The sequence below is a fragment of the Camelus dromedarius genome, chromosome 12 (genome assembly GCF_036321535.1).
Source record: "Camelus dromedarius isolate mCamDro1 chromosome 12, mCamDro1.pat, whole genome shotgun sequence".
Classification (NCBI taxonomy): domain Eukaryota; kingdom Metazoa; phylum Chordata; class Mammalia; order Artiodactyla; family Camelidae; genus Camelus; species Camelus dromedarius.
The window spans coordinates 29,311,960-29,337,875 of NC_087447.1; the positions used below are offsets into that span (position 1 = coordinate 29,311,960).

At 38.6% G+C, this 25,916-nt stretch overlaps 1 protein-coding gene across 1 annotated transcript; it reads left to right on the top strand.

Moving 5' to 3' along the window:
• CCDC34 (coiled-coil domain containing 34) lies at window positions 1-25,693 on the top strand. The gene is given in 7 exon segments (XM_011000236.3): window positions 1-44; window positions 46-453; window positions 5,191-5,326; window positions 13,457-13,564; window positions 20,612-20,770; window positions 21,322-21,463; window positions 22,899-25,693. Coding segments are annotated over 7 exon segments (1,212 nt in total). The 3' UTR covers window positions 23,114-25,693.
• The last annotated feature ends 223 nt before the right edge of the window (window positions 25,694-25,916 follow it).

Here is a 25,916-nt window from a genome sequence, read left to right on the forward strand (position 1 = left end):
ATGGCAACGCGGGGTCCGCGCCCGCCCGGATTGGCCGGGCCGGCGCGCGCGGGGCCTGCTGGGAGAGCACGTCCCCCGCCGCCGCTCCGCCGGTTTGAACTTGGCGGGCCCGATGTGGGCGGCGGGGCGGTGGGGGGCTCCTCTGCCCCTTCCCGACACCCGGTTCCTGGGCCAGTGCAGGTCCAGGTTTCGGCCCTCCTCGGGCTCCTTCTCCGTCCTCATGACGGGCGCCCCGGGGCAGGCGTTGGAGGCGGTGGAGGTGTGCTCGCTGTCGCCGCCGCTGAGCTGCAGCAATTCCACCCTGTCGCTGTTGTCTCCCCTCGGCCACCGGAGCTTCCCGTTTGACGACGACGATGGTGACGGGGACGAAGAGGAAGATGTGGACGAAGATGCTCAGGACTCAGAGGCTAAGGTGGAGAGCCTGAGAGGAATGGAGTTACAGGGGTGCGCCAGGTAAACCCCGCGGCCTCCGGCCTATGCAGCCCCTCTCAAGAATCCTCAGACCCTTCTGAGTACCTTCCTCTGGTGGCCAAACGCCCTTCTGTCTTCTCTCAAGGGCTGCGCAGGCACCTGCATGCACAGGTGCTGCTCCTTTTGGCACATAGAGTCCTGGGCCGATTCTTGAGCAGGACCACAGATTTTTCCGTCGTTCTTAATCCTATTTTCCTGAGAATGTGATGATTGCTATAGTCTCACTCGCCACAGAAACACACAGTCTTAAATACAAAATTTTGCTACATTTTCAGGAGTTTTGTGAGTACTCAGAAATCAGATTGTGGACACTAGAACTCTTGTCCAAACCTTAACACCAAAATGTGGTTTACTGCACCTTAGTAATACCTGTAGCTATTTTGAAAAAAATCTGATTGCCAGTGAAGTAGGTTGCAGTAAGCAGTATAGCTTTTATGTTGTAAATAAGGAGATGAAGCAGAGAGGTTAGCAACGTCAATTTTGGCACCCAGAGATAATGTTGAATCTGCTCTGAGCACTTAGAAGTCATTTCAATCAAAGAGTCTTAGAATCAAAGGGATTATTAAAGTCATCTTAATTTGTTTATGTCTACAATTGTTCATTCAGCAAACATTTGTGCCACATACTAGTCTAGATACTGGGGCCCACAAACAAGATAGACACAGGGTCTACTCTCATGGAATTAAAGCCTAGATCAAGCTGCTCATTTTACAGGTAACAAAACTGTGGCTCAGTTTACAAATAAAAAGTTGAATTCAAAGGCATATGCCTCGTTATTAGCAGAGCTGGGCCTATTACCAAAGAATACTGATGAAGTTTTCTCTTCCCTATGCTATATGCCTGTTGTTGGGTATATATAGGAGCTTAGGGCCTATCCCTGCAGGAATATATTTTTTTGAGGTAGGCTTAGTAATACAGGTCCACTCTGGGGTAGACTCGTATATCATCTTCAGAAAGCATTTACAGGTTTCTGACTGTCAAGTTGCACAAGGTACGATACAGGAAATCTAAGGCATACAGACAAGAGAAACCATGCTATGGGTTTGTGTATGTATGAGCACCCAGAGGGAGTGAATGGAATATGGAACCATTTGAAGTGACTCATATACACAGTTACAGCAGTGAATCTCTTAAGAGGAGTAAACAGTAAGTACATTGGTAGGAATGGAGATCAGTAATAGTATCCAAGCAAACCACTTGTCCACAGTGGTTGTAGCAGCAAGAAACAGTTTTAGGAGACCATTTCCATGTGGGCCCTTGTATAGATTCTTCAGGACTGAGTTGGTCCCAAAGATTTTAAAAATAAATTTTAAGGCTTTGGAAAATACCTTCTGAAGCTAATCAGCGGGACTAAGCAATGTAGACACAGTTAAGCCACCAAAGTAATGGTGGCCATCGACACTACAGCTCAGCCACTGAGACCTTGCAGTAGCTTCCAAGAGCCAAACCCTGACCAAATGGAGCTCACCATGAGAGAAGCCAGTCCTATTTATGTCAAATCTTAGCCACAGCCCCAGTGAGCTGTTAACACCCCAGGGCTATAGCTGCCTTCCTTATCACACTTCATTCCCTGTCAGTCAAAGCAATAGGTAGGATGTGGTCTGGGAAGAATGCAGGAGTCGTCAGGCCTGTGTGTGGCAAGTGTCAGATGCTGGTGAATCAATGCCTGTTTCCCGCTTCCTAGAGAACAGATAGACGGGGTGCCTGTTTTCTAATGCTTCAGAAAACCTAGCACTTCTTTTCAGGAAAGTGTTTAGAATGTTTCCTCATTCCTCCTCTTTACCTCTGATTTTTAGTTGGTGCCCTAGACAGTTCTGGGGTGATGGGATGAGGATAGCAGGCAGCCGAGTCACAGTCCAGCCGTAGTTCTGGGCAGTGAGCATCCTCTCGTGGACCAGGGCATGTACATAGAGCTGTGTGGGATTTTATGCCTTTTTTTCCATCCTCACCTGCCACAGGGATATGCCTGGCAAAATTAAGAGGGTAAGTTTTTGGGGGGATAGACTCAGGCACCAGCTGCATGTGACAGAGATGAGCTCCGGGGCTTTTAGGTGTATAACGCCAAGCTTGGAGGATGCATTGGCCTTCAAGTGCTTTGGACGGGACTGAGATGAAGCTTACAGGTGACTTCAGACAAGATAATAAGTATTTTCCTGGAGTCTTTTATAATGTGCATTGGGCTGACTACTTATTCAGCTTTATCCTGGTTTCTATATCACTCTATCCATTAGGAAACCTGAGCCTAAACATGTTGGCCATAAACATCTGCTTATCAAGCCTCTCTTGATTATGGGTGGAGCTGCAGGATATGTGCCACACATTTTGAATATATTCGTTAAAAGTGATACGGCAAGAAATTTAATATTTAAAGTATAATTTTAAAAAAATGATCTCACAGATTTCCTCTTTTCAACAAACATTTCTTAGGAGCTGACTATATTCCAGACCCTAAGCTAGACTCTTGAAATGAAAATATGAGTTAAGACATGTCTTCTGTCTGCAAGGAATGCATGGCCTCTGGCAGAGATGGACAAGTGACAGAAAGCCCAGGGCACTTAGTCCAGATTTTTTGCAGAGTTTCAATGTGAGGCAATAAAGATTAATGCCTGAGTTGAATCTTAAAAGGGAGAGTAGGAATTGGCTATACCCCTCCTAGCACTAGTGAACGACACATTCCAAATGCTTACTGAGAGCCCAGAACTGAACTTAGCCCTTCATGCAACAGTACCTGTGAGGTGGCCGCTACTGTTTCCTCCATTTTACAGATTAGAAATGGAGGCTTAGGAAACAGCAGGTAGAGATTCACCCCAAATGTCTTACTCCCTAATCTAAGCTCTTTGGCCGTGTGTGGAGGTGGAAGGAATTTCTGAGTTTTAGGCAGAGCTGCATGGCACGCTCATCAGCCTGCCTCACTTCAGCCAGGCTGAAATGTGGAGTCCGGATCAGCTGTTGGGGGAAGAAGAGGCTGGAAGATAGGCAGGGCCAACTCAAGGGTGTCAGGCTGTGGAGTTTGGACTTCATCTTGAGGGCAGAGGAGCCACGGAGGAACTTTGACATGGGGAGGATGCATTTGGAGGATGAATCAGGCAACTGGAGAATGGTTTGAAGTGGTAGGAGAAAGGGGGTTATGTCCAGGAAGTGGTTGTAGGGTTGGAGAAAAGGAGAATGGCTGGAGACAACTAAAAGAAGTAGGTTGGACATGACAAGGTGATTATATGGGTGTGTGGGGAGGGGTACCAGATGTGGACGAGGAGCAGGAGTCAGAAATCTGGGTTTCTGGCTTGGCTGACTGGCTGGATGTTGGTACTCTTCATCAAGGTAGGATCATAAGAGAAGGAGTAAGATTTTTCTTGGTGGGGAGGGTAGCTGGTGGTGGTAAAAGATGATTAGACTTGTTTTGGGCTGATTGTGATATTTAAGTGGAGCGATCGGGACGGAAATGAAAGTTTGGAGTTCAGGAGAGGGATCTAGCCTGGAGTGACTGATTCGGGCATCACTAGCACCTGGTGATAGTTGGAGCCATGAGAGCAGTTGAGGGTGTTTGGTAAAACTGAGAAGGAAAGATGTATGTAAGAAATAAACAGTACATCAACAGTGTCCCTTCCCCACTAGAATACAAATTCCATAAGGACGTGGGTGAATGAAGAAATAGTGGCAGAAAAAGACAAGTGAACAGAAGCTATGAGCTGGAAAAAGTTGTGCATAGCTGTGGGCGAGGCAGTTGGTTGCCTGAAGCAGGAACGTTAAAGAGACAGAGAGGGGCTGAGTCTCTAATAACCTGATCTTTAGAGCTGCCTTGGGTCCTGAACAACCCTTCTTTCCATGGGTGCTCATAGTTCTGCTTTTCCTGAGTTTTATGAGGCTTGTGTGTCTGGTCAAGGCCCTGTAGTCTTTATGTCTGTGTGTACTCCTAGTATTTCCCCTCCCCTCCTTTCTTTAGCTTGAGTGAGCAGCTGCTTTCCATGTACACAGAAGAGACAGACTGACAGAGGTGCGTGGTGCAGGTGGGGACTGTGGTAGGAGATAACCCAGCTGTGCGGGGAGAACTGGCAAAACGGAGTCCACCAGAACATTAAAGAAGACAAGGGCCATCTATTTTTTTTTTGTACCTTTTAATTTCAAAACAATTTCAAACTTACCAGAAAAGTTAAGAGAATAAAGAACTTTTGTTCACTCTTCACCCCGAATCCCTCATTGTGGCCACATTGGCTTTATCCTCTCTATGGATAGACACATTCTTTCCTTTGTGAACTATTTAAGGAAGGAAAAGGGAAAAAGTCTGCTCCAAGATCTGACTAGGATCATGTGTTTAATTAGTTGTCCAAGTACAAGATTTTTAAGAATAAAAAATTGTCATTCAGACAGGTGCCCTGGATGTGGTAACCCACATGCCAGTAGATTTTTAAATAATATGATTTTAGAAGATGCAGGAATTCAGAGACAGTCTGAAGGATAAAACTGATGGAAATATTGGACTTCCTGTTCATGATTTTTCAAGTGTATATTTATATATAATTAATTCATGTATATTTATATGTAAAATATTAAAATATATTAATATTTATATTTATATTTTTTACATATAAATATACATGAATTCATTCACAGTACTGTAAATGTATCATGGAATTTGGCTTTTATTGTACAGCTCAGTGATTTTCACTGTTAACCCAAAGAGTTTTGAGTACAAACGCTATCATATCCTCTCTTTTGTAATAGTGCATTTGAATCCGAAGATAACCAAGAAGAACAGAAACAGGTGCTCTTACCAGAAAGCAGCCTGACGCCATGGGAAGTATGGTTTGTTGGCAAAGAAAAAGTAGAACGTGACCGTCTGCAACAGAAGGCCCTGGAGGTAAAACTAGTCTTCCTGTTTAATCCACGAGCTCACAAAGTGGAGCTGCTGTCGAAATTAAAATGTTCATGTTATTATACCAGAAATTGACACAACATTGAAAACTGACTATACTTCAATAAAAACAAAACAAAACAAAACAAAACGTTCATGTTATTCCTCAAAACAAAGTTTTTGCATTACTTTGTATCAGTTTGCTATATCAATTTTAATAATTTATTGTAGAAATAGTATATGTTAATTATAAGAACACCTGGAAAGCACAGCTAAGCATAATTAGGAAAATTAAAAACTCTAATCCCATCCCCTGAAGATAACCATTTTTAATATTATCTCATGCAGCCTTCCAAATGTTCGTCTTCATAAATTTTTAAAAATGTACATATATCTTTATATAGACACATAGACACATACAGTGGAGTGTCACCATATGTACATTTAACAAAAGTAAATTCCCCTGCATACACTTGGTAAAACTTTTAAGAGAGAAGAGAAACAAAAATTGAAATAGAGACAGGAAATCTACCCCCTTTTCACTCAGAACACGTGCCGTAGGGTGAGTTTGTGCTGGGAGATGGGAATCCGCTGGGCTTTCATGGGTTTTCGGTTTCTCTGTGCCCGCTGCCTCGCTCGTGGACATTTGTGTATTTGTGATTCTCTCTGAACTCTCACTCTCCAAACTCAAAAAACAGTTTGAGATACATTTTCACAATAATCTCTTATTCTTTGAATTCATACTGTTTGCTGTTTACAACCTAGCAACCAAATAGGTTTGGATACTTTGGCATCCTCCAGTATGCAGACTCACTGTCTGAAGTGAGTCTGCCTTCCCAAACAGAACCCACGTAGATTTGAGTGGTGAGGGGTACGTTGTTTTTAATGAACAAGGTCACTGTTTTGTAACCTGCTTTTCTCTGCATATTACATTATTAATATATTTCTATATCACTAAATATTTTTACATCATCATTTAAAAATGACTGGCTAAGATTACTAAAATATATTTAAAATATGTTAAATATATAATAGACTATAGTTAACTATTTCACTATTGTTGGATATTTCAGTTTAATCTGTTAGTATCCCTGTTGCCATAAAAGTCCTTGGAACTAAAGCTTGACTCTCCGTGATCTTCCTTGGAATAAATTTTCCATTTCAGTTTTTTTTTAATTTTTTTTTTTAATTATAGTCAGTTTACAATGCTGTGTCAATTTCTGGTGTACAGCATAAAGTTTCAGTCATACATATATTCGTTTTCATATTCCTTTTTGTTATAGGTTACTATAAAACATTGAATATAATTCCCCATGCTATACAGTAGAAACTTGTTGTTTATCTATTTTATGTATAGTAGTAGTTAGTATCTGCAAATCTCCAACTCTCAATTTATCCCTTCCCACCCCCTTCCTCCGCATTCCGTTCCGTTTCAGTTTTGAAACTAGTTTTTCTTTCTGTGATGGGTTTCTATCCAGGTAGACAGTCTTGGCATGATTCAAATGACTGTAGAAACCAGTACATTTTGCTGTTTCCCTATTGCATGATACTTTGTATTTTAAAATACAAATTTATTCCTGGAAAAGTGCACAGTAGTACTTCTTTCTACTTAGAAGGGCACAGGGTTTGAGAAAGACCTATGGTTTGACGTCAGGCAGACTTATTTAAACTTTTACACTTTGGTTTCCACATCTGCACAATAAGGATAGAATAATACCTGGTCACAGGGTTTTTAGAGGGTTAAATGAGGCTGGTATGTTTTTGTTATTGTTACTGATATCATTGCTAGTCATAGTCTTTTTTTTAAGTTGAAGTATAGTTGATTTACAATTTTGTGTTGGTTTCAGGTGTGTAACAAAGTGATTCAGTTTTTAGTATATGTGTGTGTGTATATATGTATATATATTCTTTTTTAGATTCTTTTCCATGATAGGTTACTACAAAGTATTGAATATATTTCCCTGTGCTATACAGAAGGTCCTTGTTGTTTACTGATTTTATATATAGTAGTGTGTTAATCTCAAACTCCTAATTTATTCCTCCCTTCCTCTTTGCTAGCCATAAGATTGTTTTCTATGTCTGTGAATCTTTTTCTGTTTTGTAAATAAGGCCATTTGTATCATTTTTTTTAGATTTCGCATATAAGTGATATTCTGTGATATTTATCTTTTTCTGTCTGACTTACTTCACTTAGTATGATAACCTCTAGGTCCATCCATGTTGTTGCAAATGGCATTTCATTATTTTTTATGGCTGAGTAGTATTCCATTATATATATGTGTACTGTTTGTATATTTTGGAGATTAATCTCTTGTTGGTTGCATCATTTGCACATGATTTCTCCCATTCTGTAGGAGAGAACAGACTAATGCTGGAACATACAAAATGTTCAGCCAGTTAGTTCATTTCAAAATGCAGCTCAGTCCCCTCTGGTCACCCACACTGTATGCTCTAGGGGTTCCCCTTAAGAGGGCTGCATGATCCTTCTGTTGTGGCAGACTGACTACGTGGACAGTCTAGTAGGCTTCGTTGGCCCCTCACTCGGCTGGTTGCCAGGCCCTGCCTTTTGCAGCTGCTGCTGGCCACTGGTGAGCTGGGCCTGGTCTGCCAGTTGCAGAACCCTATGTGGCCCTGGGGCTAGTGCTAGCTTGCTGGTGGGTGGAGTCAGGGTCCTGAAGACTCTTGGGCTGTTGCCCACCCACTGGCAGTTGAGCCAGATCCCGGGGTTAGTGCTGGACTACCAGCAGGCAGAGCAGCCTCCTGGAGTCTGCCTACAGGGCCCAGGGATTCCAGAGCTCGTTTCAAATCATGGGTGGGTGACGGGCTGTCCCTGACACAATAGGGGTGGGATTGGCTGTGTCCTGCGGGTTGTGTTAGCCTGCTAGTGGGTAGGGCCAGGGCCCAGCTGGTCCCATGACAGAGTTTGGCCTGCTGTTGCTGGACTCAATCCTCAGGCCTCTAGACTAGTCTAGAGGTTTGTGCAGGCTTCCTGGTGGGAAGGATGAGTGCCTCCCCACTGGTGGGTGGAGCTGGGTCTTGGCGCATGTCTGGAGGTGGCTGTGGGCTTAGGAGGTCTCTTGGTAGTCTGCCTGCTGAAGAGTGGGGCTGTGTCCCTGTCCAGTTAGTTGTTTGGCTTGACATGCCGGCACTGGTGTCTATAGGCTGTTGGGTGGGGCCAGATCTTGGCCCTAAGGTGCCAAGATGGCAGCCACCAGCAGCTCACATGGCTAAACGCCCCCAAGTATGTCTGCCACCAGTGTCCATGTCCCCAGGGCAAGCCAAAGCCACCCCACCCTCCACCCCCCAGGAGACTTTCCAAGACCAGAAGGTAGGTCTGGCCCAGGCTCCTGGAGCAAATTACTGCTCTTGCCCTGGGTCCTGGTACACATGAGATTTTGTGTGCACGCTTTAAGAGTGGAATCTCTATTTCCCCCAGGTCTCCTGCAGTTAAACCCTGCTGGCCTTTAAAGCCAAATGCTCTGGGGGCTCAACTTCCCTGCCTGGACCCCCATGCTGGGGAACCTGATGTGGGTCTCCGAACTCTCAGCTCTGTGGGAGAAACTCTGCATTATTCTCCAGTTTGTGGATTGCCTGCCCCGGGGCATGGGATTTGATATAGTCCGCCCCTCCTACCCGTCTCCTTGTGATTCCCTCTTTAGGTCTTTAGTTGTAGAAGACCTTTGCTGGCAGGTTTCAGTCCTTTTCATCGTCAGTTGTTCTGCAGATGGTTGTGACTTGGTGTGCTTGTGAGAGGAGGTGAGCTCAGGGTCTTTGTCCTCCACCATCTTGGCCGCTCCCTCCAGTCATACCCTTCTTAAAGCTTTTTCATTTATTTTCAGAATTAGTGTATATTGTTGAGACCCCAGATTCTTACTTCTCTTACCTCAACCTCAAAGTTTAATGTTACTTAATCCATTATTTAGTTCAGTAGCTTTCAAAATACTTACTCACAGTGAGAAATCTACTTTGCTTCGTGTTACATACAAATGCATACATATCTGTAATACCTGCTTACATACATATCTGAAATAATATCTTAATTTTGTGCAGAACCTTGTAATAGTCTATTTTTTTCTTTTTCTTTTTCTTTTTTTAAGGCTGGTCATAACCTGTAAATTGGTTTTAGACCACAGTTAGGGAAACAGTGATCTAGTGAGTCAGTGGTAAAGTGGAGCTCTGTTTATGGTACTTAGCTTTACCTCTGGCCCTACTAGGAATCACTTTTTATGTTAAGAAAAGGAGGGCCACTCAAGTAATTTTGGAGTCAGCATCCAATAAAAAGTTAATTAAATTACAGAAAATTATAAGGAACCTTGGGCTTTGGAGTTCACAGAACAAGGCTGAAATTCTAGCCTTGCTATTCTAACTCTGTGACCTGGAAAAGCTGATTAACTTCTCTGAACCTCAGTCTCTTCGTCTATAAGCCACGTGGTAGAGAGGCCATGGTAGAGTGGTTAAAAGCATATATTCTTGAGCCGTACCTTCTGGATTCGAAACTCGGACTGTGGGTTTTTAACCTCTCTCTGCCTGGACTGTCAGTGAAAGGGGAGAGTAGCATTCACCTCATAGTGTTGTGGGGACTAAGTGAAGAGCAGGGATGGCCTAACATGCAGGAAACACTCAGTGTAAGTTAGCTGTTGTTATGTGTTAAAGGAGATGATAATAACTACTAAGGATTTATTTTGAGAACAGACTAAAATATGAAGTCCCCGCCACAATGATTAAGCATGTAGCAGAGTATAATTGGTTGAAAGATTAAATCCTTTTCATGTATTTAGTAGTTTGACATTTCTTAATGGCTACATCATTACTTAACTCTGAAGCAATTAAAATATTTTCGTGTGAATCTTCCCGGATCAGTCATGCCAGGGATATCATAACATATGGGTCAGCTACTCACTTTGGTATAAACTTATTTTGAGCTATTATGGTATTCACATTTTTTTCATGCCTTTCTCTTTGTTTTATTTCCTCAGTCATGCTTTCCTTATTTCTCTGTCCTTATTTACTGTATTCTCTAATTTGTTTATAAATCATACCATTAAAAGCACAGATTTTTAACCATAAGGAACAATTCATCTCAGATCTCTATGAAAGCATGAGAGCCAGGAAGTAACTTTGCCAAGGCTGCAGTTAGTGGCAAAGCTGGGACTAGATACCAATTTTTTTGACTTTCAATTTATTTATTTTTTCCACAATACCAAGATGAATTTTAGAAGTAAATGAGTCAGACTTAGTATTTAATTTTGAATTTACCCTGGCTTTCTTATTTTCTTCCTTGAAAACTTAAAGGAAAATTTAAAGGACAGTTGAATCATTAAAAAGATCATCCTTGCTCATAAATTTGTGTTCAGCAACAGATATTTAGATTTGTTTCAGCTATCTCTATAAGATTGAGTTAAAAATTATTTTAACCCATCAAAATCATGTTTATGGTCTTTTTACATTTGTAACTATGTTGAGGTGATAAACATGGTAAATATTAAACATTATAGTATTGTGAAAAACTAGCATGTTGGTTTTGTAGAGCATATAGTTTTTACTTTAATTTTTATTATTTAAAAAAAATTATTTAGCAGACTGCCCTAAATTCTCTACAGCCTTTGGCTAATTTTAATTTTTAACATTTGCTTTAATATTTTAGTATGGTCTGTTTTAAATTATAAAAATTATCTAATATGTGAATAATACAGGTGCTCCCCCCCCCATCATCTTGCCTTTGACCATTTCATTCATCAGCCCTTAAAGAAGGAATAGGGCAGGATACAGAACTAGTGAAACTCAGAACTGTTCAGTTTTTCTCATTGTTACCTTCAGTGGTAAAATATTCTTTGAAAGTTGGCAAAAGCTATTGAAATACAAATGCATGTTTAGGATCCTCTTTGGATTTTGGTTTTCTATAATCAAATGTTTACTCTGGGAAAATAGCTGTAATTCTGTTGAAATTCAGTGGTTACCAGAAGACGACAGAGGGGCCTTGTGAGAGAAGGCTCCAGCTGTGTCTGGAAGAGGCTTGCCTTGGTGGAGAACAGATGGAGGCATTCAGGGTAGGAAATTCTGAGAGGGGCCAGCCTTGGAAGGGAGGGTTGTTTCTCAGAATGCGATGTATATTCTAAGGTAGCAAATTACTTGAACAGACTTCCTAAGATTAGAGCACTGTTTGGGTCAGTGGTGGCGTTTTCTAGGTACTTCGTCTTTAACTCTTATGTCGACATTAACTAAAATTTGTGAACCATGAAATAGGAATACAAAGACTGATTTTTTTTCTGACTTTTGAGTTTGTATGAAGAATCTTAAAAGCGTATATAAATGTAATCAATCATATCTTTAGTTGTATATTTAAATAATTTCTTTTCTTGACGATAACATTTAGGACTATTTTGGAAAATTGGTGGTCAAATCTGTATCTAACTTGTCACACACACAATACGCGCACACACCCTTCATCTTTTTCCAGTTCCTTCCTTTTTCATCTCCTTCCAGCTCATATACTATGGCCACCTCCTAGTCATTCTCCCTCAGAATAGTTCTGATCCCTTCAAATGGAGTCTTCAACCTTTATCATTAAGAGTTTTAAATACCCCTTTTGCCATGTATTCCTGCTTCATAGTGTTTAATTTACTCTGCCTGTCTCAAGAGACCTTTTCCTTCTAGTTAGTACCACACTCTAATTTCTCGTCACCCCTCCCCTCCCCCAGTCTCTCCCTTCTAGCCCAGCATCTCCTCACTGCTCCTCTCATGGTGCTCATTTTGACCACCCTGGATCATGCTCTTTCTCCTCTAGTCGCCCCTTCCCTTTCTTTCTCCAAGCTCCTGTTCTACACAGTACCTCACAATATAGAGCTTAATTCCTTTGTGTATACAGGACCAGATTAGATCAGAGACTTCTGGGATTTCATCCCAGCCTCTCATTTCTCACTGTCTTTATAGTAGGTGCTCCATTAAAAAAAAAAAAAAGTCTTAAGTGAATAATCAAGGAATGGCAGCTGCAGAGGTAATGAAGAATCCTTTTAAAACCAAGATGGCGATTTTACTTTGGGAGGATGGAAGGAGTGTAGTGTTTAAAAGTTGGAGGACTTTCTGAATGAGTGAGGGCAGCTGTTTTCTATGCAGCAGGAATTTAGGGTGAGAGGTCATGGAAGACAGGTATCCTGCGGCCAGTGGTTGTAAAGTGCACAAGGTATGTTCTTGGTGCCGGGTCTTCTCTTCATTCCATTTAATCCCCTGGAGTTGGCTGAGTTGAAAAACTGTCCTCCCCACCACCACCCATGCTCAGTAGGCAGGTCTCTGGGAAAGGGAGGCATGGCGATGAGGAGTGAGGTCCAGTGGAAGACATGTGAAAAGTATCCAGTTGCTAGTATCTAAGGAGGGAGAAGAAAAATAACCAGTAATTATGGTAGGAGAGTCCAAGGAGTCTAGTTTGAACAGCATTCTCAACTAATGCAGTAATTTAACTGATGAGTGACAGAGTGGTGGCATTCAGCTTGTAGTTTTATTTGGCCATACTTTCCACATTCTTTCTCCTGAGGAAATGCCCAAACGTGTAGATTCGAGTGACAGCAAGGCAGTTAAATAATCTGGGATATGAATGTGGTTTTGTTTTACACTCCAGCAGCTATAAAATCAGTGAAGAAAAACCTAGATTTTTGTTTTCCCTACAGAAAATGGAACGACTTCTTTACATTTCTTCTTTGGTGTAACTCTGAATTAAAAGTTTAATTTAGGGATTATTTAATTCCTATCCTTTATCTTCATCAAGAATCAAGAAGCTTTTTAGAACTGTAAAAAAAAAAAAGTTGCAATTCTCTTGAGCTTCTGCCAGTAGTATACAGTGATGCCAAAATTTATGTGTGGGAAAGTTGATTTCAATGAGGGTAATTTAGCTGAAGTTTAGTCTAAGAAACTAGTGTTTTGCTGCCAAGCAATTATTTGCATTTCTAAAAAATGACTTATACTTTTTAACCAATGCTTTCTTTTCATCATAGACTAGTTACTTAAGTAAGCTATTGTCAGTAATGGTATATTTTCTATAAAGGAAACTATATTCTTGTTTAATTTGGTTAACCTCAGACTTGAAAAATAAGTGATTTGAGTACCTCTATTAAATGTTGCCTTTTGTTTGAATAAAATCCACAGGAATTAAATCAACAGCTAGAAAAAAAGAAAGAAGTGGAAGAACGTGAAAAGAGAAAAATAATTGCTGAAGAAAAGCACAAGGAATGGGTTCAGAGGAAGAATGAACAGGTGAGGAGGATGAAAATGCATGTGCACACTGACATCTCCTTTGCAGGGTCTTCCCACAGCTCCTCATCATCACCTGGGTTTTTCTCATTTGCTCTTGGAGTCTTTCTTCTCTGACCTGATTTTTTTCCTACCCTCATGGACATGTATCAAGTCTGTCTTTTGCCCTTTCCTCTCGCTTCTCTCCTTTTCCGTCCTGTGGCTTCCACTCCTGTCTGGCTGCATGTCGTCATGAAGTCTGTATCTCCAGACCTAAACTCCCAGAGTCTTGGATTGTCATCTGTGAGGTTGGCAGGCACCACTAGGCCTGCAAATCTGAAACAACCCATTTTTGTCCACTCTTTTCCGATAGAACCATCATCCTAACGCCTTGATTTCTGAGCTTAGTACTGATGTTAGTCATCACCTCAGTCACGTAGGCAGAATCAGAAGCCAAGTCTGTCCCCTGTCTGTAGTCATCCCTGCCTTTCCTTTACAATCACCGCTCTCCTGTTTGTGATCTCTTCGTCCTGTCTGGTCTCATTACGTTTTTCGACTCATTTATTGTTTATTTCCCCATACTGGAATGTAAGCTCCATAAGGGCAGGGATTTATGCCTCTTGTTCAGTTATCCAGCAGCTAGATCAGTACCTGCCACATAAAAATGCCCCCACATATTTATTGAATAAGTGGCTTCATCCTCTGTGTCCTTGCCAGACTAATCTTGCTAAAAAGTCAAATGTCTTTCCCTGGTTTGAAATATATTTTTCATGATTCCACACTGTCCTCTGAATGATGTCTGAACAGTCTAGCCTGGTGGGCTAAACACCTTCCACTCTCTGCTCCTGAGCCATGTCTCCTTCCACCTGTGTTGCCCTTCACTCCACGCTCTCGGCTTCTGACTGGCATCCTTTGGGGAGCAGTCACACTCAGGATAAGCATGGCCCATCTTCTTGTAGTATTAGTTTTGCTGGAAAATTTTGAGAGGAAAAATGTCAGTTTTGTATTAAAACCAGCACAGATACTCCATTAAGGAGTAGAAAATAAATTTTATATATTATTTTTAAGGTACACAATAGATTTCAAAGAAATTGTGGGCTTTGGACTGCACTGCTCAGTGCCCAAGGATGTGTGTTCATGAGAAATTTTGAGAACACCTCCATTCTGTTTCTCACTTCCTTTTTTTTGTTGTATGATATTTCCTTAGTTTGGGATCTCATCACATGGTCCATCTTACCTTTTCTTTTATTATCCAACTCAGAGTATTTCCTACATGAAACATTCACTGATACATGCTGGAAACTCACTCCTTCTCTGAATCCTTGTTTAACTGATGTCACTTTGTCATAATACTACCTTGTTTTATGTATGTATTTTGTTGCTATTTTGTATTATGCACATGCCTTCACTTCCCTTGCAATTTTAAGACTCTTAAGGATAGGAATTATTTTTTATATTACTTTTTATCCATTGCAAGATTTAATATAATGCTTTGTAATACAGTAAACATTTGTTTTTGGAATCAATGAGTGAATGGATAAATGTATTATCTTCCTTTCAGTTTTATTTATTTTTATTTATATTTGGGGGTGGTAATTAGGTTTACATAGTTGTTTATTTTTAGAGGAAGGGATTGAACCCAGGACCTGTGTATGCTAAGCATGCACTCTACCACTTGAGTTATGCCCTCCCCATACCTTTCAATTTTAATACATTCTTGTATTGGGTCACAAATTAGAAATTTAAAAAATACTTATCTTGTCATTTGTTTTCTGTTGTAATTTTTTTTTTTGCAGATTAGAATGGTTCTGCTTTTATTATTTTAATCTAATTTGATGAATTTAGTCAAAGGTTTAAATTTTAAGACAGAAATTTTAAATTAATTCTAATTTTTGATTCCTAACTATTATTGAATGCAGTACCCAGTGACATTAAGAAGAGAACCTTGTAAATAATTTCAGTAAATTGAAGATAACATAGTTTTCTTCATCCAAGTAGTATAAGAAAGAAATTGGCTAGATGTGCATATGTTATAACCATAAATGTATTTTTTTACTTCAGAAGTAAATTATTATTTTTATGTTTGCTACATCCCATAATACAAGAAAGAGTTCTTTGTGAATAAATGCCACAATCAAAATAAGCCTGTGTGACCACTACCAAGCTTTGGGTGATACTTTTTTTTTATAGCTATAAAATAAAATAGTTTTGCATGTATTGAATACTATGCTCTCTCCTCTAAAAGCTTCTTATCTTCTGACTCCATTAAGCTTATTTTACCATGCCAATCAGACATGGCTGTTGTTTGTCTAAGACAGTAGAGATGATATATTCTGTTTTAATTACTGGCGGTAGATCTAATCCAATTATTTGAGGAAAAATTTTCTTTTGGAGGGAAATGGCTTGCCCTGACATAAATCACTAATTATCGAAAGCAAGATTCCATAAAGTTAAGAAGGGTTTTGAAATGAACCCTGAGAATTAAATTTACTTATTCTGCAGAATTCTTGTGCATGCTAAGGAATAATTGATTACTCTCATTTTTTTTTGTTCTTTGGGACCTATCAGGTTTCTTACTTCAGTCTTGGTTACATTTACCTCTATTTGTAAAGACTGCTCCTCTGGTTCTTCTCTGCCTGTCTGGCATCTAGCTTTTTTCTCCTCTGTTTACATTGCACGGTGTGTGGTCCTCTGCTGCCTCCAGCTTCAGTCACATTTCAGCTATATCTGTGGCGTTCTTTTCTCTAAGTCATTTCCACTGTGTTCTATCAAAAAATTAGACAAAAAGAATTTATGTATCCATTAGCAAAACTAGTTTCTTATATTACAACTGTAAATTGTTCAAGCCTTTTCAAATAAATGGCTTATCTCCTCTGGTGCTCTTACATCTGTGCTGCCGTCCGAATCCAGTTTTTAGATTTGCTTTGTACGGTGTGTCATCACATATTTTGTAAAAGAGCATTTGCCTTAATATTTTTTTAAAAAATACTATTTAAAAGTAAAGTGATTTTTAATTCTCAAACCATGGAACTACTTTTTTTAATTCAAAAAAAATTAACTCCAATCAACAAAGCATATGATTGATAACACTGTTATCAGTGCATCATTTATGCATTCAGCACTTTTATTATGTGCCAGGTACTACTGAAGGAACCAAAATAGAAATTCAGAAACTTTTAGTCAGTTGTTTTGTTACTTTCCTTTAGTTGCAAGAAACAAAGTTTCCCTCAGGGCATCATTTTTTAAAAAAGGGGAATTTATTGTGCTGTGTGTGGTGTAGAGCCGGAGTGCTGGACAGTCTGAGGCCGCTGAATGGCTGGCTGCTCTCAATCCTGCTGTCCTTCCTTCTGCTAACTAGAGGCGTTCTGCTCTCTCTTCTGTAGTTTAAATCCTGCAGAGCTGTCTGAGCTTTCAAATTCAACTTCATTGAGCTATCATTTACGTACAAAACACACCATTTTCAGTGGGATTAGGTTCGACAAGCTTCTGTCCCTTTACAGCCGCCATCATGGTCGAGATAGAGAACATTTCCTTCACCCCCACACCCCACCCCCACCAAGCCCAGCTCCAGGCAAACCAGAAAATCTGCTTTCTGTCCCTGTCAGTTAGATTTGCCTTTTCTAGAATTTCATATAAATAGAATCATAGAATATATATTATTACTCTGTGTCAGGCTGCTTTTGTTTTAAAATTTCCTGATGTTTCGTGTCTTAAGATTGTTCCTTTTTATTGCTGAGTAGTATTCCATTATGTGGAATGCCACAAATTGTTTATCTAGCAACTAGTTGATGCATAATTGGGTTGTTTCCAGTTTGGGGATATTATGAGTAAAATTCTATGACCACTTATGTACAAGTCTTTTTGTGGACACTTGTTTTCATTTCTCTTGGGTAAATGCCTAGGAGCTGAATTGCTGGGTTGTATGGTAAGTATGTGTTTAACTTTATAAGAAATTGCCAAACTGTTTTTTAAAGTGCTTGTGCCATTTTCCATTCCGAAAGTTCCAAGTGCACCACGTCCTTGCCAGATTGTCAGTCTTTTTCATTTTAAGTCATTCTAAGTGTGTATAGTATGCTGTTGTTGTTTTGCTTTTCAGTTTCCTGAGATCTAATGATATTTAGCATCTTTTTTGTAAGCTTATTCTCCCCTTGGCTTGCAGATGACTCTCCATACCCTCATGTGCCCTTTGCTCTGTACATGCCCATCCCTATGTCTCCTCCTCTTCTTATTAGGACACCAGTCCTATTGGATTAGGGCCCCACCTTTAGGACCTTAATTATCTCTTTAAAAGCCCTATCTCAGAATACAGTTACATTGAGGATTAGTGCTTCAATGTAAGAATTTTGGTTGGACGCAGTTCAGCCCATAGCAGTATTGACCACTTCTACTTCTCTTGGGGTTTTTGTTTGTGTTTATATATTCCTTTGAGTCCTGTCACATATATGTATTGTAAATATTTCCTCCTGTTTAATTTTTTAATGGTATTTTTTAGAGGGCAGAAGTTTTATATTTTAGTTACATTCCATATTTCTGTTTTTTCTTTTATAGCTTCTGGGTTTTGTGGTCTACTGAAGAAATGTTTTCCAGTGCCAAGGTTGTAAAAATATTATTCACTGTTTTCTTCCAGAAATTTTATAACTTCACCTTTTACCTGTATGTATATTTTTGAGTTAATTTTAATGTAGGGCCAAGGTTCTTGGGTTTTGTTTGTTTGTTTGCATATGAATATCCAGTTGTTCCAACACTGTGTGTTGAAAAGATAGTCTTTTCCCTATTCAGTTACCTTGGCATTTTTATTTAAAATCAATTGACCATACATAGGTGGGTCTATTTTTGGACTCTCTTCTGTCCCTTTGATCTACATCCTGTGCCAGTACCACACTAGTTGGATACCATAGCTTTATACAGTCATTCTTGAATTTATAATTTTTCTAATTAAATAGTGTTCATCCTCCATCTTTTTTCTTCTATTTCAAAATTGTTTCAGTTTCTCTGCATCCTTCCATATGCAGGTTAAAATCAGCTTATCATTTTTCCTAATTATGCTTGCTGGAATAGTGCCTGATACTACTGGGATTGCATTCAGTATGTAGATTATTCTACAAAATATGCTATCGTAATAATACCAAAGAATAAATCTATAAATACGATTTTTCTGTTTGTTTAGGTCATCTTTATCTCAGTAATGTTTTTTAGTTTTCAGTGTACAAGGGTAGTATATATCTTTTGTTTCTTTTTCTCTGTTTTCTCAAATAATTCATGTAGTACTTGGTATTATTTCTTCCTTTAATGTGTTATAGAGTCTGCCAGTGAAGCTGTTGGGGGCTGGAGTTTTCTTTGTGGGAAAGTTTTTAATTCTGAATTGTTTTTACAAGTAGAGGTTCATTCAGTTACCCTATTTCTTCTTGAATCAGTTTTGGAAAGTGGTATATATGAAGGAATTCTGACATGTAAGTTAAATTTATTGGCATAAAATTGTTTTCAGCATTCTCTCATATGTGTATGATCTCTAGTGATATGCCACTTACCTTCTGTGTGACCTCTAGTAAATTACTTAACCTCTCTTAGCCTTAGCTTCCTCATTTTTAAGATGAGATCTTAATAGTATCTTTCTCCTATTGTGGTTATAAGAATTAATTGACACAGTACATACATATAAAGTGTACAGAAGAGTGACAGGCAGAGTTAGTACGGAATACATGTTAGCTGTTAAAACTGAAAACAGCATAGGGGCCAGATGACTCCTTGTTGATGAGCTTGTAGAGGAGTCTCATGACTCAGACAGAGATTGAGTGAGATATGCTCCAGGATCCTTTTTAATCTTGTGGATTTTCTGACTGTCGGAAGTACTTAAATTCCAGTATTATTTCAACGGATATTGTGTTCTCAGCAAGAAAGGATGGATTTCTTTTGGCAGCTGTTGACTGCCCAACAAGAGGGAAATGTAGCAACTTGGGGAATGACTCGGGCTTTGATTTCTAAGACTTGCCTTTCCTGCACAGCCCTGGAATATGTTGTATGTAACTGATGTTTGTTACTTGGGTCTTATTGAAATTGTTTATTATTAACGTATTCTACAAGATGCTTTCAAAGGAAGAATTTCTAGTCTTGGCTCATATTTCTTTGCTCCATGAAGGGTGATGTATATGGCATTTGTATTGCATGCACTTTATTTATGCCTTGCAGATTATTTTCTAAACCTTTGATAGAAAGAACTAGCCATGTCATTGGTTATTTAGAATTTAGCTGTAGATTATCTTTTGAATGAGAAGAGGAAAAAAACATTGCATTATAAAGGCTCTGTCAATTTTTTTCTGCAGAGGGCCAGATAAATATTTTAGGCTTTGCGAACAACACGGTCTGTTGCAACTTTTCAACTTTGCTGCTGTGTTGGAAAAGCAGCCATAGACAATAAATACCTAAGTAAATGTGTGTGGCCACATTTCAATAAAACTTTATTTACAAATACAAGTGGGTGGTCTGCACCCATATTTGGTCTGTAGGCCATAGTTTGCCAACCTTTCATCTAAGACTTATAAGAATTATTTAGCCAGAGATTTGTCTGTGCCCTTAAAGCAGTATTTAATAGGCCAAAACATTTATTTGTCCTCTGTAACTCACTGATGGTGAAGATTTATCCAGCTATTCATATTAGCAAACTGTCTGGGAAATGTGTACATAGGTGGCTCCTATTTTAGACTGAGGGTAAACATCTGTTAAAAAAACACTAAGATTCAGGATGGTCTAATAGATTGTAATTTCTGCTCACTAAATTATTCAGCACCTACTGTTTACTCAGCACCGTCCCAGGCTCTGAGTGTACTTCATTGAGCAAGATCTTTATTACAGCCATTGTGAGATGTATACTCATGTACTCAAGCGATAGACTAAAATTGACCAGGTAGTTGCAGATAGGTTACACATTTTCATAAGCCACGTGGTGTCAACCACTATGTTACCACCTATTTTAAGAAATAACTGAAGTTTAGAAAATTATTGCATATAACACTCCTTCCTAATGCAAGGATAATTACAGATATTCCAATTAAAATTTCTTCATTTTCATTTAAGAAAAGAAAAGAAAGGGAACAAAAAATTAGTAAAGAAATGGAGGAAAAAGCAGCAAAGGAACTGGAAAAAGAGCATTTGCAAGAAAAAGCAAGGGAAAAATATCAAGAATGGTTAAAGAAGAAAAAAGCTGAAGAATGCGAGAAGAAGAAGAAAGAAAAGGTATTTTTACTAAAGTGATCAGCTGGAATGCATGACTTTGGCGTTCATATGTGCCAACTCTATTGTATAAAAGGTCTCTAATAGAAAATTGACACTGTCTTAGCACAACATGAATACACGCAGCCGTCCCTACCTGTTATACTGTGATACAGCTTCCGAAGTGAATGTGCGTTTCTGAGTTTCTTAAGTTGAGAAATACTAATAAGCCTATGATTTTTTTTCAGTCAGGTTCAAACTTACTGTTGTTTATGCTTTCAAATATTATTTAGTACACTTTTGTGGGAAGTTTTATAACATTATAAATTACTGTTGTGTTTTAAAACAGCAAATTGCTTTTTTCTTCTTGGGTTTAATGTCTTATGGTTGAGAGGCAGCCACCTTCATATCACATCCCTGATCATGTTCAGCTTTGCTCACTATGGAAACGTGATCCAGTGTTTATGATCAGTAAGCCACTGGGATGGGAGCTACTTGGAAAAGAGTCAGTAGAATTTGAATGAAATTTTAGTTACAGAATATTCTCGGAGATTCTTTGGTCTTGTCATTTGAAGGAAAAAGAAAAACAACGGCAGGCTGAATTACAGGAGAAAAAGGAAATAGCAGAAAGAAAGTTTAAGGAATGGTTGGAAAATGCGAAAAATAAACCTCGTCCAGCTGCAAAGAGCTATGGTTATGCCAATGGAAAACTTACAGGTTGGTTTTTATGTTATGTGGCTTACATAAATACGGTTTGCAGGAGCAAATATTATACATTAGGTTTCCTTTTGACAGAAATAGAAACGTGTAAAAATCATTTTTCTTTCAAATTACTATTTTCTGGAAGATTATAATATACTGTGTTCCTGTGGAGCTACCTCAAATTTGTTGTCTTTCTCTAAAATCAGATACATTTTAAAGGCAATAGCAGCAAAATTGCACAGTAATGATGTCTGACGTTAAGAAACAAGTAAAATTTTCTTACATTCCTTGGCTCTTTAAAGCCTTAATTGGGATATATTTAAGGGGTCATCTTCTCCCCCTGCTTCTGACCCTCTCTGAGGCAGAGCTCCCAGTGTCTGGCGCGTCCTCTCTGCAGGGTGGAATACGAGGCAGCACGTGAAGCAGACAAAACTGGCTGGCCCTCAGGCTCGGGCTGGTTATAAATGGTTATAAATGGCAATGCAGGTTTTCCTTTGTACTTCACGGTGGAAGCTCATACCTCGCTGACAGCTGCCTTCACTTGTTTAAGTGATTTATTATTAAAAATACTCCCATTCTGTTTTGTTCACACAATAGAACATATTCCAGACTTTGTTTTGACCATCTTGGTGAAGTGTGTGTTGACATATCTGTGCAGTCAGAGTGGGTTGCCTGTGTCTGAATGACACATTCCTGCTGTCAGGATGTAGGCCTCTCCTGTGTGTCACAGAGGTCATCCGTCACAGCTACCGAGCGTCGTCTGCGCCTTTTTTTTTTTCTTTCTTGTTTGGAAAAAGAGTCATAAGAGTGGTTTTAACCAAACAATTGGATAATAAAGTTAAAACTTAGGTGGCAATATACATATTGACTAGAAGTTAATTGCTGAAATGATGGCTTATTGTCCTAAATTTTTTGCATTTTAATGAATTTTATTCTAGTAAACATTTGTCTGCAAATGTGCTACTGCTCTTGATAATCAAAATTACAGTGATATTATGAAATCTGATTAATTTGAGTGACAGTGAGTTAGAATTTCAGTGGTTCACTCTTTTTGCTGTAAACTTTAGTTGTCCAACTAGGGGAAACTAGTACACAAACAGTGGTTTCCCAGACTAGTTAAGAAAAATAAAGATTTTGTTCAGTTTAAGGGTTCTAAAATTAATTTCTTACTAAAAATTTTTATGAGTTTTTATTTATATAGATTTTAACATTAACCTTCAAACTTTTAAAATCATCACTTATATTTTAAACTTTACTGCAATAGTTCCTGTATTTGAAAAGTATTACTTGTTTGAAAATATTTACATTCAAGTTTTAAATGAGTCAAACTGGTTTATCAGTGATATTTTGCCCTTTAATATTTTAACATTTTTCTAAGAATTTTAAAATAAGTAGTCTTTTTGATCTCAAGAAGTTTTCTTGTTTTCTTCTGATTGTTTAATAATTTTAGGTTTTTACAGTGGAAATTCTTATCCAGAACCAGCCTTTTATAACCCAATTCCATGGAAACCAATTCCTATGCCTCCTCCCAAAGAAGCAAAGGCTCTGTCCGGGAAGAAGACTAAAAGGCCCGTGATAAGCCAGCCACAGAGGTCTTCCTCACTGGTAACACATAAAGACAGAAGCACCCTTTGCCTTGGAACTCTGTGCAGAATACAGAGATAGTAGGCGTGGGCAATTCCATGCTGTTACCTGGAGCTATTTAATTTTAAAATCAGAAATTAGTTTTTACTGCTTAGTCAGTAGCTCAACATTTAATTTGACTATCGACAGGTTCAAATTTTTGCACTTGTATAGGGTTAACTGAGGAAGATATTTTATACATTTTTATAAATGCTTTAAGGTTGATCTTGGCATATTGTTTTACAGGATAAGTGACTGAATCTCTAACAACTGTGTTTGCATTTAGCGTGTATTAAAACTACCCCTCTACTATTAATAAAACTAACAATTTGTCATGTGTTTTTTCATACTATATGTTGTTTATGTTTACGAACATAGTAAGATTAAATCATTCAAACAAGCATTTCTGAACTACATGCTGAGGATAATTCTTAGAAGAATCTAAACGGATTAGAATCCCAGAATAATCAAAAACAGTCTCTGTTGATGACTTTTGGTATATTTTTCCCTGTGTAAATATTTTGAATCACTAACTGGAGGCATGTTTGGTAACAGGGAAATGAGGGTTGGGTTTTTGAGAGGAAAATTTAAAAACATTTTGGGCTCACAGTCTTAGATTGATATGTAATAATCTTGAGATACTAATAATATTTTGCTGTACTTTGCACAAATACTTACACATTATAATTAGATTGCTAATTTTGAAATTAGAAATATCAGTGCATTCTTTTTAATGTTTAATTTTCAGTGACTTTTGAACTGAAGTTGAAATCAAAAAGCTTATTAATAAATATATGTTAAGATAGTAGATCAAAGGATTACTAAAATAGCACTCAGCACTTGTTATTAAATTTTAAAAGTCTGTATCTTTTTTTAGGGGGCCATCAAGAAATGAAAATTTGTTGTGGCAATATAAAGTCCTATGAGTTCATTTAAAAATGATTCCTATTTAGAATATATTCCATGTTTCTGCGAGGTTAGTCTTCTGCCAAGCTTCTGGTGCTTAACCTATGGTGGTGTTGATCAACACTAGGAAACAGCAGCAGGATCTCTGAAGGCTATTCATTTCACCAGAAGTCTCAGAAAATTCACTTCTAAGCAGAGAAGAGTTTGGAAGCAGTCGGTTGGGTTTACTGGGTCAAAATATTGGTGAGATTTAGAGGCCTACCATCTTTCTCAGAACCTCTTAGATACGGTGAAGCTGTCAGGTGATCATTCTACTTGAGCAAATTCACTTATACAGAGAGAATGTAGAATTTGCCAGGGTAGCAATAAACTTGGGTAGAAAAAACTGTGTATATGGGCCTGTGTTCCTAGGGATTTTAGATAAACTTTTTATATCTAAAACATCTTCAGTTTCACACAATGGATTAAGTCATTTAGGCAGCTTTCAGCTGTAACCATAATGCTAATTAGACATTTCATTCAATCAGTAATTAATTAGTTTGACCAATGTTAGTTAAACTTTTACTTTGTGACAGATGTTATGCATATTGATTTAGGAATTTGAATGGTATGTTTCTTTAATTCAGAAACCATTTACAGCCTTGCCAGGAAAACATGTAATAGAATAAAAGCTATTATAATACGCTATACTTAACATCAAGCTCAGAGTTCATCTGGAAAGATAAGAGATAGTTCACCCTGAGAAGGGATTAAGAAAGGCTACAAAGAGGAGGTGACATTTGAGTTGGTGAGAGATAAGCAGGGATTTTCTAGTCGGTTACGAGGCTGCCCACACTCACGTGCACGTAGTGAGGAGTAGCTGAGAGAGAAGCAAGGGTCAGAGTGAAAAGGCTCTGTGTGCCGCAGAGTTTGGACTGCATCCTGCTCGCTTGTGGTGCCCGTTTCTCTTCCTCAGTGATGTTATTTTTAAAAGATTTTGACTACCAAACTTTATTATTTAAATTCCATTTTTGTTAATCAAAGACTTCTTCAAACCAGTCAATACACATATTACTGGGAGGTTAGTGTTTTTAACCTGAATAAGTTTCTCTGAAAGTCAAGATACTGGGTATTATAGGCATTACAAACTATATTAACGACATGTGAAATTTCTATTGAAGTGTAAAAAATATCTCTTTGACTTCTACTGCTCTATTGGAACTGCTCTAAAATATCTAGATTACCTGTAATGTCAAATCCATCATCTGCTAGAAAGAACACAGGTGTTACAGACCTGAGTGTTACAGACCTGAGTGTATGTATCCTGGCTTTATGTCTACTGATCTGGAAGGTGCCTCTGGTTTTTCAATGTTCAATACCTTATCTATATTAGAAACTTATCATGAGTTAAATAATAAGTGGAAGTACCTAAAAATGCAAGTTTGTTTCTTTTTTTGTATAATGATAGTTCTGATAAGATGTACCAATGTTTTTTCTTCAGTGATAATTGATTTACATAACTGACCTTGGATAGCATACTAACTTTTTTAAAAATTCGCATTCTTCTTTATTAAAGTATAGTCAGTTTACAGTAACAAATCTTGACTGATAGATCACAAATAAGTTAACTTGTCAGTGCTTGGGGTGGGTTTCATTTACCCCTGTGATAAAACAGCGTGAATACTGTTGTTTTCTCTTTTTTTCAAATTGAATCAATAAATATTTATTGAATACCTACTATGTGCTGGTTAGTATTCTAGAGGCTGGAGGTTCATCTGTGAATATGAGAGGGTCCCTGCTCCCCTTATGGGCCCTTATATGACAATGATAGGAAACATGTATTAAACATGTAAGCAAATAATTTATTTGGCTCTAGGTGCTGTAGAGAAAATAAAACAAGGTGTTGGGATAGATAGTGACTGGGTGGAGGCGAGGGTCCACTTCTCCAGATGGATGGGCT